Source organism: Eurypyga helias, unplaced genomic scaffold (assembly GCF_000690775.1).
Source record: "Eurypyga helias isolate BGI_N326 unplaced genomic scaffold, ASM69077v1 scaffold26622, whole genome shotgun sequence".
In the NCBI taxonomy this organism is placed as follows: domain Eukaryota; kingdom Metazoa; phylum Chordata; class Aves; order Eurypygiformes; family Eurypygidae; genus Eurypyga; species Eurypyga helias.
Window position 1 is genome coordinate 15102 of NW_010238275.1, and position 12336 is coordinate 27437.

At 44.8% G+C, this 12336-nt stretch overlaps 1 protein-coding gene across 1 annotated transcript in view; it reads right to left on the reverse strand.

Moving 5' to 3' along the window:
• The window catches only part of SGSM2 (small G protein signaling modulator 2), a 58860-nt gene that overhangs the window by 14217 nt on the left and 32307 nt on the right, over positions 1-12336 (reverse strand). The window contains exons 5-13 of the mRNA XM_010147801.1: positions 10250-10317; positions 9599-9744; positions 9048-9182; positions 8493-8617; positions 7547-7614; positions 5814-5977; positions 5265-5394; positions 3646-3780; positions 113-263 (exon numbers count right to left, since the gene is read on the reverse strand). Coding sequence (XP_010146103.1) covers positions 113-263; positions 3646-3780; positions 5265-5394; positions 5814-5977; positions 7547-7614; positions 8493-8617; positions 9048-9182; positions 9599-9744; positions 10250-10317 — 1122 coding nt within the window. The remainder of the gene's footprint in view (positions 1-112; positions 264-3645; positions 3781-5264; positions 5395-5813; positions 5978-7546; positions 7615-8492; positions 8618-9047; positions 9183-9598; positions 9745-10249; positions 10318-12336) is intronic.

Genomic DNA, 12336 nt, shown 5'->3' on the forward strand with positions numbered 1-12336 from the left:
AAATGACTTGAGAATTGTAACTCTCAGTCTCTGGTGCTGCAACCAATAAAACTTTCCTGTTTTTACCTGTGTACAAAGTTTCCCAGGTAAGGTCCCTGCACGAGGTGCTCACCTATCATGGATGCAGTTGCAACAGCTGGGGATATCGTAGGGAGAGCTGCCTGTTGAACAGGAGACACAGGAGGAGCCTTGGCTGCAGTGCTCCAGCTGCCACGAAAGCAAGTTTGCCCCAAAGCCTTGCAGCTCTATCATTTCGCTGGTGTCTAGGGGGAAAAAAAATACGCAAAACAGCAGGCCAACCTTTTTTCTAATTTCTCCCTCTTCCTTCTGTGCATCCTGATGGCTTCATGCTTTACTCCTCAGCAGGCTCTGAACCTTGATGCCAAAAAGGGGAGAGCACCATCCTAGTGACCTCAGAACTACTGCTCTCAGCACATCTAAACCAGCTGCATGCTGTGCACGGTCAAAGTTCAAATCCCTTCACCACTTCCCCCCTCTATTGCCCATGCACATCCCAGTTTGTGTTTCAAGAGAATGGGTGCTGCAGTAACAACTAAAACTGGTTCTTGTGTAATGCTATGGTAATGTTATTTATGGCCAGAAGAGATCATCTAACCTGACCTTCTAGTTAATTCAGGTCTCAGAATTTCATGTTATAGTTCCTGGAATCAGCCATGTAACTGATAGTCCAGCCAGAGTGAAAGTTTGAGCATAAAACGAAATTAAGGCAAACTGATTCAGTTATTTTCAGAAGATGCTTCTTTCTCCCTCAGAACCGATTCCTAAAATATTTAACACAGAAGGACAGTTCAAGTCCAACTAATGTCAACACTCTGTTTATAGAAAGTAGGATACTCTGCAGGAAAATGTGATCCAACAGTACAGTGCAGCTTCTTGAGTTATCCCTGCTCCACCAAATCTATCTGCCTTCTTAACCAGCTTCAGGAAGGCAACCCCAAAAAATCACCATTGCCATCCGAAGGCTTGGCTTCAGCTCTTCAACTGTCCCAGCTGGCATTTGAGCTCGTGGGTTTTTGGTTTTATAATAAATAACTGGCCTTTCAGCTCACCCATGATTAAAATTAAGGTAAATGCCATAATACTGTATGCCACTAAAGTAACATTCGTAAGCAAAATCCAGTCCCCTGGGCCGTGCTTTCAAAACGTACGTTTGTTGGGTGGTGGTAGGGGCAATTCCAAACCATCTCATGCATTTTAGATGAAGGTAGCATAAAGCATTTTAGTAGTGCCTATTAGAGAGTGGGCATAGGTGAGGAAGGAGTGGAGTAAAAACATGTGTTAACAGAAAAGCACAGGCTCATGCGGAAGCAGTCACGTGTATTTCATTTCACAAAACAAAGTGTGATGCAAAAATGCTCTTCACCTTAATTCTTCAGGAAGGAGCTGAATGACCCAGTATTTATTGCAGCTTCTTATTGGGTTCAAATAAAAAACACTGGACAGACATTTTTAGATCATTATTTTTTGCCTCCCCTCTACAGACAAGAAAAGTGGGTTTTTCAGTTTTGATTTTTTGTTTTATTTTTTAGAGAAACAAGGAAAGAACCCCACAGAACCTAAAGATCCAGATGAAAGGTACCTGAATTAGTGAAGAATTAGAGTGAACAGCATCTTTCATTTAATTGTAGTGGTGTTATCCGTCACTTCAGCTACATGCAAAAGTCGAGCATGTTGCAAAATGTAAAAGCAAACGGCTAGCAAATCTGCTACGACAGTGTTGTCATTATTTAAAGGGATGCTGCTGGAGAGACAACAGCCGACCCCATCTCGCCCGGCAAGAACCGCTGCTCACACAGCAGACACATTCCTAACTCCACCATCACCTTCAGGACTGACTGAACAAAAGCAGATGTGCAACAGCCGTTCTAGTGGGATCACTTGAAATTCCTGTCTCTGACTAAAGGCTGAGCCGTGTTTCTTAGCTCTAGGTCACAGCGTTAGCCTCTTAAACCTGTGTGTGTGGCAACGTTAGACCTTCGTCCTTTCCGTCACCACCCATATCCAGACACAATCAGTGAAGACACACAGAAACTTCCTGAAACAGTATCCTTTTTCAAGGGGAATGCTATATTTTTGGAGTTTCCTTCCATCCATACTGTCCAAGATCTCTTTATTAACTTGGGCTGGACTTTATCAGTTTCTAGAGGCTACTACCTTGCGATAGGTGTGTGGGCAGCCTACAAGGAATGAGGAGGATCTCCTTGAAAACATGTTCACATCCTTCTAAACACAACTTAAGCACTATACAGAGACACAGGGCAATTATTGTCTCCTACAGTCAGTCCCACCAGACCAGGGCCAACATCCACCTGGAACCAAAATCACTGCTCTGCCATTTGAAGGCGCGAGTGTCCTGTCTGGAGTCAAGAAACACTGGTTTCTTTGGAAACAGAAACAGCAGTAAAAGCAGGTTCATACTAACGTAACAAATGAAAAACACAGACAAGAGCCAAACCTGCAAGCAGTCGCTCTCCTTCCTACTTCCTCTGCAGATGTCAGACTTTTGACAGCTACATTACGGCCTGATAACAGAGAAGATTCTGTTCTTGCTGACACATTCCAGCTATCGGGAAGAGGCGGAGGCTGTTTTGATTCTCACATAAGCGTGCCAGATTGGGCACATGCACTCGAGAGGCATCAAGGCCAAAATCTGGCAGTATTGAAGCTGTGCAGTAGCTGCTAAGCCTAGAGGGGGCAGAGATTTCATGTGAACTAGTGGAGAGGCCTCGACAGCACCAGCCTGTATTCTGAAAAACTGGAAGCCTTAGAATCCAGGCTGTGCAGGAGGGGTTTGGCCTGGGAATGGGTTATTTTGTACACCATTCAGCTTCCTCCTTTGAAAAGCACGGACTTCTTGGTCTCCAGAACTACACTACTAGACCCTGAATGGTTGCCAATACATGCCCTTCTGGAGACTACCAACTTAACACATCTGTTACGAATTGCTTTGGGAAAGGAATTAGATGACCAATTAGATGATCTGAAACCCACCTAGCCCACACGTGCAGAATGAAAGCACCTGACCACAGAAAGGTACCGCGTGTCCGTACAACCTTCTCTGCACACTTCTGCTACCTTACGGAGGTATCCAGCGCATGGGAGCATGCATCTTGAACCTTCCCTGGGCTGACACCGTAACTCACTCCACTTCTGCCCTAGTCTGTCTGCAGGCACACTCCACTTCTGACGCTGCCCAGCACGTCGCTACTATTGCTGTAACGGTTCCCCGCTGATCCTTCCTATGCAAGGCTGCCCTCCCCAGTCCGTTACGCTGCCCGTGAGTAACTCACAGAGGGGGAACACAAAGACCTGTTACGCTCCCTCCTTCTCTTGTGAGAATGTGCTCCAGTAGCCCGCTTTTATGAAGGTGGGGCAGGGAGCCTCTGGAAGGAGAAAGTTTGTCTGTTCAGCAGCACATACACTCCAAGGAGAGGGAAGATGCTGTTGTTTTCCCTTCCCACAGGTTGCAAGCATACTCCCAGCCTCTTAGCACAGTCAACTTCATCTACAGATCTCACGGCATGTGTGAAACGTTCTTCCCTGTAATAATGCCAACACTGTTGTATGCATCAGTGGAACGAGCTGCAATAGAGCTCTGGGACACAGGGGGAGGAGGATAAAAACCTTTCATCCTATTAGGAGCTGTGAGGTTCCGAGAGCAGATCATTGATAGCATTGCGTGTAGCTTATCTTCCTCCTCCTCATCATCGTCAACAGAGGCAGAGCGGCTGGCAGCTAAGTGGTGGTAGTTAATAGTTACTGCTCAAAGAAAATAGTGAAAGAGGAGCATAAGAAGAGAGAACTCGATTCTGCGGGAAAGCTCAAAAGGACATGTTCAGCAAAGACAAAGGACTTGAATCCTGCCCTCTTCTTGAGGGCACAAGCTCCTGCAAATCAGTATGAAAAATGAGTTTCTTAACAGAAAAAAAGCATGCTGCACCAACCCAGGCCAGCTTTTGACTGTGCACAGGCTGTGTTCCCAGGGCACACGTCACATCATGGCAATGGAGAAAGGTCCCAGTGCCAGCCTGCAGCAGGTGGGTATGCTTTTTAGCAAAACTCCATGGGAATTCTAGGCTCCAACTAGCTTCTCCTTCACCATGCCCTTAATCAATGCTGTGGCCTCTCTTCCACTCTGAAGCCTGTGCCAGATGCACCCGGACAGCAAACATCCTGCTCCCCAGCTCTGTCTGGCACTGCAAACATGCAAGGTACAGGCCTCCTCCGAAGGAAGCCCGCGGCAGGAGCCAGCTCTCGGTCTTGCACTCAACTGGCAGGTCTGTGCTGAATGTGCCCACAGAATCTGCAGTTCCCTTGCTTCAGGCAAAGGCAGGACATGCTTTTGCTGGTGTGTGCGTGAACTTACCTGTGCAAACCCAGAAGCCCTAATAAAGCACGGCCACCACTGTGGTTCAGTCCCCTGCGGTAAGGAGGGCTCAGTTGAGATTTCTGCTTTTCCAGCTGCAGTAAGTCCCAACATGAGCAGCAAATCCAAATCCCCTGTAAACTTTAGGGTCTGATCTTCCTGGGAAATTCTTGCTTCTTTGCCAAGGGGAATAAAACCGAACATGCTTTTTGAGAACTAGCTCAAATGCCTTCTTGCATGTAAGGAATTTGTAGTCACTGATGACATGAGGTGGTTTGGTGCTTGGGAATTAATTTAGTTTCCTTGGAAGGGCCTTTATTTATCCATTGTGAAGTTCTTGCTTCCAGGCCAGGAAAACTTAGCCCAGGGAATTCTTGGGGTACTTTAAGAGTTGAGTTTATGTTTGGGTTTTGGTTTGGGGGTTTTTTTGGTGTTTATTTTTTCTCTAATAACAACGTTATGAGCAAACAGTGTGGCCAATAAACGTATCCTCACTTCACGAGCAAAACTGCTCTTGGCTGTTCAAGCAATCTTTTTGCTTTTAGTCTCAGTTTGCAAGCCCAGGGGAGTATTTTGAAAACTTCCTCTGCAAAACACAGAGTAAATATAAATAAGATTCCCCACCTCAACTCCATTTCCACCAAGATAACAAGCTTCACTGCATTAAGGAAACCTACAGTAAGCTGTAACTGTTGATCACAATTATCATACAATGAAATTTTGTGATAGCGATAGTTTTTATTCTCTCCCCCCTCCTCACCCTCCCCAAACCTGTCTTGTCTGTTACCTTCAGTTATTTTCCAGGATGTCACTTAAAGGTTTTCTTAGTTTTGGGGTTGGTTTGTTTGTTTCAACAAAGCAGAACAAAGGCACTTACTGTTATCATGCTTGTGTCCTGGATAGATAATTCTGAACACATACTCTGTAGAAGTGTCTTCAGCTGGTACTTCCTCTAGGTCCACTGATTTGTTGCTGTTCCGCTTTCGAAGCCTTGGAAATACCTTACCCTAGAGAAAATGATGATTCCACACAGTCAGCTACAAATGACTAACAGCACAACAGACTAAGTACTTCAGACCTTTGGGATCTTGATTCTTAAAACAAACCTTTTAATGTTGGGTGAGGACGAAAACAACAGTAGAATCTATATAGCAGGTGGTTTAGGGATACTAAACACAACTTTCCTGTGTGTCTTAAAACACAGCTTGAAAACATGTTCACATGTGGTCATAATGAAGGCATGAGCAATTTTTATAGACTGTCTGTATAAGAATAAAATTGGACTAAATGGAGTTATTTTGCCTCCCACTTTACTCTGAGGGAGCTGGAAACGAGTGCCCAAACTCCACGAAGCAGGATGCTCGTTGAACAAAGACATTAAGATCAGTCCTTCCTACTACAAGCAACGCATCAGAAAAGGGTGTACCTTGCCCTGTTGGGACCAAAGTGGTGGTTCCAGCTGACCACGAGGCAGAAGACCATTTTCCAGGCAAGAAAGAAATGCGAGGAGGTGACCTCCTTGGGGGAAGTGCAGCGGAGGTCTCTGAGTTCCATCCTGGCTCACCAAGACTAATGTCCATCTGCTTTCTGCTGCAAAGGAGGACAAGGGGAGTCCACACTGTTACATCACAACCTGTTTTTTGCCCTTACTTTCTAAGTAAATTTTATACGTGATCATCTCTAAGTAGATGGATAAACCTCTGTCAGTCACAGCATGCCTTAGGGGTGATCTCAGTCCTTTAGTCCCAAAGAAGCTCAAACTATGACACACCTCATGTGGAAACAATGTAATTCTGAATGCTAATATAATGCATAACAAAGCAATAACTAAAGTCTCTGGTGTATGACATAACTTGACAAAGGACACGATTTGGAATGAAACCCAGCCTAACGGATATAAACGGAGGCTGTCAGCTTTATTCTTGTGAGAATCAGCAAGTCGCGTTCCCTGTTGTGAATTTTTCTCATCTATCTTCACTGTCACATTTAGCACAAATACAGAAAACCACACAGGGCTCAGGATACTCTTTTAAGCATATTAATTTGCTTCTTATACGTTTTCAAAAGAACATAAGCGAATTAGGTCCTTAATTTCCTTTTCCAGAACTGAATGCATGGAGCCACCTGGGTCAAGGGGGATCTCCTAGAGCAGGGTGTGTTCCATGGCACAGCCGTGAAAGTTCCAGTCGGGTAGCTAGGTGCTGAGACAGGACCCCCAAGTGTCTGTCATCTTGTGCACACAGCAAAATTCATGTTGTGTACATGCCTGGCACTGAAATCAGCTTTCTCGGTGAAGAACAACAAAGGCTGTCATGTTTCACCTTTGTCATTTAACTGCCCCCTTCCTAAGGAATTGCTACGAGTGGTGACACAGCTGACCAGTCAGTGAAACACTCGACAGTTGCAATTGTTACCCTCTACCAGCTAGGATTCCAGATTTTAACACTCAGCCCCATGACTATTTAGAAGCATTAATGACACCGAGGGAGGAAAAGCAATCATTCAGGTAGCTCCCCTGCTTACGTATTTTAAAACAATATACACAGTCTTCTAAAACAGGCTCTTAGTTCAAAAGGTCTTTTAGTCTAACTGTAACTCAATCTAAACTTTCTAAGTGTTCTTTGTCCTTGGTCTGTGATTTTGACTTAAGGCTTGTGGTAAGGAAGGACATTTTGTTCCAGATTCCTCCCCCTGCATTGACCATTGGATGGTCAGAGGGTGACAGAGAGCAGCTCTGGTTACACGCGCTCCCTTTCTACACATGGATGACTGCACTAGAGACCTGCCTGACAGACCTGCTTCCCTGCCCTACGACTTTTCTTCGTAAAGGTCAGTGGATGGGGGCCCACGCTTACAAAGCCAAAGCTTCTCTGTTTAATACCTGCTGCTGGCAGGTTCCCCTAAGTGCTGCTCTGCACAGAGGCTCAGAAAAAGCAAAGCACACAGGAAAAACAACATGGGAAGCGACGGACAACCGGAGCAGCGCTCAGCAGAGTTCTTACCAGGCCTCTCAGCAAAGACATCTGAAGAAGAAAAGCAGTTTGCCTCCTTTTGCAATAAAGCCCTAACAGGCACCATGTAAAATGACAGCAGCATTAACATTCACCTGGCAGAAAGGGGCGCTGGGAGCAACCCCCCAAGAAGAAGGTTTATGCTTACGTTGCTGATGGCAGTGAATGCAGACGATCTGGCTGAGTGGCACTATTAATGCGTAGTCCCAGTAAACACTAATAGGGTTTTTCCATATTCAGGAGTGCTTGTGGTTCCAAGCACCCAATAACAAAAAGCTCTACTGAATTAATAACTGCTTATTAAATATGGTCAATTAAGGCAAATTAATAGTCAAGTAACAAGCAAATGAACTAGTTCTCCACAGTGGAACTCTGGCACCAGTCTTTCCCTCTCCACTGCCCGTTCCCCCCACTGCCCCACACCAGGTTACAACAATGCTCTGGCCAAACTTAAAATGCCCAGGGCACAGGCTTCGCGATGCTCTTGTAGCTGGGTTTCAGGACAGGCAGGTTCTGTTCTGTCTTGCGCATGTGATTTATGGGCAGCAGCATGTGAATCCACTGGGGCTCAAGCTTAGAGATTAAACACTGGAAACAGCTCTGAACCCTTCTGAGAACAGCCTCAACAGAGTTTAGCAATAAGAGCAAGGGTGGAGGGCTTCATTAATGTTCTATTAAAAAATACACATGAAGTTTTAGAAAAAGAATGGTGTGGATTAAGCATTTGACATTGCAGGTCTCTCCTTTGAGGCTGAAATTAGCCATACTTGCCAAGTGATTTGTGACCCTCTAAAGGGAGGTACTAGACTTGTAATGATGGAAGGTAATGTTAAGCTTTTTCCCCCCAAACACCTGGAAAAGCGGGCTTTTGTTTTCCTTCTGAAAAGGCCTTACATCCAGGTGCATTACAGGACCTTTGGAAAGTTGTTTAATCTGCGGCAAAACAGGAACAGAACCCAAGCTGTCCACTGCCTATTCCACTATTCAGAAGCCCTTCAGTTAAATCAGCCTTGTTACACTTATGTCACATTGCCAAGTGTACAAGAAATACACACTGGGAATGCTCCCGACCTTCTCCTGAATGCAATGACTACCTTTTCTCCAGCTCTGAATCTCCAAGGGTTCCATTCATCAGCTGATTTGGAGTCCATTTTAATGTCAAAGTATCTGCTGACTGATGAAGGGAGAGATACCCAGGAATTGCCTCCAAGTCATCTTTCTGTTCACAGAAGCAACAGACAACCCCGGTAACTCAAGAGCACAATATAATTGTCATGTTCCAGCCTCCGTATGCCTCAAGTTCCCAAGCAGGGCATGACCTAGGAACTGCTGAGGGAAACCTTAACACCCAACATACTGGTATTCGCTATTAGAAAGAGGGGAAAAAACCCCAGTAGATACTGGTTTTATGAAATACAGTCCAGTATGTTTGTTCCTACCTACAGGCCCACTTCACAGTTCACACTGGTCAGGCAGAGAAAGCATTTGTCATGTCTTAATCTACCTCAGCGTAATAGAGTCAAAGGGGAAGGCAGCACCTTCCCGAGGACAAGACGTTACGCGAATACCTGACAAGCCTAACTCACATTCTTACCTAAACTACCGACAGCTCAAGTCACAGCCAGGCAGCAGTGACTCAGTGTACTCACCGGCTGGACTAACACATTGTTCTTCCCATACAAAAGGTGTGTTCGGGAATTCTGGTGCAAAGACTCCACATACTCTCTTGCCGAAGCAGCAAAGCGATCCTCTGACGTGCTCCCACTTGAATGCCGTTTCCGGATCTAGCACACACACAAGGCAGACCAGGTAGGACAGGCATGACTGTACCGGCAGGGCAATAAAACAGGAACAATTCCTTTTAGACCAGTCTGTAGAGTGGAACTTCTTCTGGAGCCAGGAGACCTTGCGAAGAAGTGACCTGGACTCTGACTCACTCCCGACCAAAGCAGCTCATAATTTCTTGTGAGATACTTGGTCATATCACAAGTGTCAAAAGCCACAGAATTTAGCCCTGGATCTCAAACTTTTGCATTTACAAAGAGGACACTTGGGCCCAAAAGGACTTCTAATCTGTGATAGAGGCTCCATTAGAGAAGAGAAAAGAAAGGATATTCTAGATTCAGATCTCTCCCTCAGGGGTTGTTTTTATTATCAACCTGTGCCTTAGCTCAGAAGCAGTTACCCAGTAAATACCTACTCCCAGGGCCGGGCGCTTCGAAGGGGAGTCCTGGCGGCTGTGTACTCCATGAATCCGGTGTCGTTGAACAAGCTCATCTGCCGAAGGGTCTGTCCAATAGTGATCAGCTGTTTTTAGCTTGGTGTACTCCAGAGCACACGGTCCCACTGAGAAAACAGCGCAAAAGAGACAGCTATCGAGTCTGTTCAGAAACTTATTTGGTCTTATCCTCCTGGCCAAGTACAGAAAGTGAGATTTCCTTCTCAAGCCAACTGAATACCAATAAACACTTAACAATCCCACAGGATCAGCCCATAACATAGACAATACTTATAACAATATATCAGGTCCTATAATCTAGGGCTGTATAAAATATGCCTGTAGGACACAATACCATGCCACGGCAGCATCAGTAGTTACAATCTGCTAGTAAGCATTCAGCAAAAAGCCATTCCCATTCTGTTCTCTGATCCAACCAATAATTATTAATAAACACTGATGACCAACCTCTACTTGTCTCAAGCAACAAAACATCTTCTTTGTTGCTATATTACAAATACTTAAATGACATGCTAAACACAAAAATCACCTTTTGTAACACTGCCATAATTCATAACGTTTTAAGAAACAATTTATTTTCTTTTACATAAGAAGAACTTTGCAAGAACTCACCTAGAAGAGAAGCCAGTATTGGGCCACAAACAGGATCTGCCAGCAAAGCTTCTTTTTCATAATATTTACTAGGCATAAAAGATCAGAGCCCAGTTAAAAACACTGGTTGTTATATTTAAAAGCTCTTATGCCTCCTAGTAGCATGAGTCAGAATCACAGAATGGTTTGGGTTGGAAGGGACCTTAAGGACCATCCAGTTCCAACCCCCCTGCCGTGGGCAGGGACACCTTCCACTAGACTAGGTTGCTCCAAGCCTCATCCAGCCTGGCCTTGAAGGCATCCAGGGATGGATGGATGGATGGATGGAGGGAGTCCACTGACTTCATGTTACTGTAACAGTAACATCATGTTACTGCTTACCAGAAAAGTACACCAAAAGAAGCAAAAAAGGGCAGAGAAGCTCTAGACACACTGCTATTAACCTGACAACTCCTTTGGCGTTTGCTGTGGCCCCCCAGCAGTTCAGCGGAGGCTGACTGTGTGCGCAGTGGGAAGCATGACTACTGAAATCACGTTCCAGGTCACATGTCATACTTAATAAAAACTGAGGCTAAACATGAATTTCAAGAGCAAATTCAAACATTTACCTATATAAGAGGGAAATTTAGGAGTTTAGAGTTCTAAGAGTTTTACCAGGGTCAAAAATGGGACCTAGGCTGTACATCTGGGGTGCTGTGCACACACTGAAGCAGAACACGTTTTCAAGCTTGGTTTTAGTTACAGTTCTAACACAATCAGCAAAATTCTGTTGCTGGAATTTTTATCAAATACATTCTCTTACACAACAGGCTGATAAGCAAACTGTGTATCTAAACATCCAGAGGCAGGACTAAAGGGATCAAAACTCCATATATTTCCTGAACTTGACAGGTAGAGGACAAGCAGTTGCCAGGATTACCTAGAAATCACTGAAGCCTTCATGCCCTAATGACTGGCTCACCTACTGATCTCATCAAGAACACGTGTTGGGTTTGCAGGCACAGGTAGCTTTTACAACATAGTGTGTCTTGAACTGCTTTTAAAATTCATTAAAATAGACTGTAAGAAAGCTATGCAGATATCCATTTAGCCTGTTTTAGACAGCTGCTTTCGAGTTAGACAATCTCCTATACTATATCAATAACATTGACTAGATCTCCATGGAGCATGAAAGGAGCCTAGACCAAGTTCAAGAAGCCTACACTCCAGACTTCTATATTTAACGAGCTGACCACTACCCCTACTTTGGATCCACATTCTGCCCATGATCAGCTGTGTAATCTCAGGCAAGTCACCTCTTCTCAGTATGCTCATTCTGCCTCATCTATTTTTGAGCTGAGCTCTTGAGAGGCGGGAGCTTGCCTTTTGCTAAATGTGTTTACCCAGTATATTTGATTTGGGGCTTTGGGCACTAATGTAATATGGAGACAAACAATAGCTCTCTGCAAGCAATTTTGTCAGTTTTCCACAGAGACCATGAGATCCGCACATTCTTAAACATCTCTTCCATCTGTGAGGAATAATCTTGAAACACTGTTAAGAACAATGAACTACTGCGAACAGTAGCTCTTGCAATGACCCCCAAAAGTCTTCCCATCACAGCAGGCAAAGCTGTCTTTGCCTGTCAGGCAAGGCTGTGGTTGTCTTGCATAAAACCACATTGCAAAGAAATCAAAACACCCACATTTCTCAACCTGTCATTATCCTCGGCTGCCTCTTCCTCCACTAGATGGGGCTCAAACACTAAACCACCTTCTCTTCCTCGAGAACATAAGAGCTGCAGAACTTAAAACACGAGCATTTGAGCAGCAGTGTCACAAAAAAGCATGAGAACAAGCCTTATGAAAAGGTTCGTTTTAGTCTCTAAGTCAGGTTCTCAAAATCACAGACCTGCAATTAAGGACCGATCCTAACGCATTTGGACTGCCAAGAATGTGTCCCCACAGCACAGAATTACAAGAGCAGCACTACGAACAAATTGCAATGGCAGTGAGTACAGAGTTAACTTTCTGGGACCAACATCAAGCTTCAGGGTTCCTACCCGTCTCTTCTCCTGGGACACGGTCCCCAGTGTGTCCCATAATTCTTCTTTATCAGTTATGGGAGGG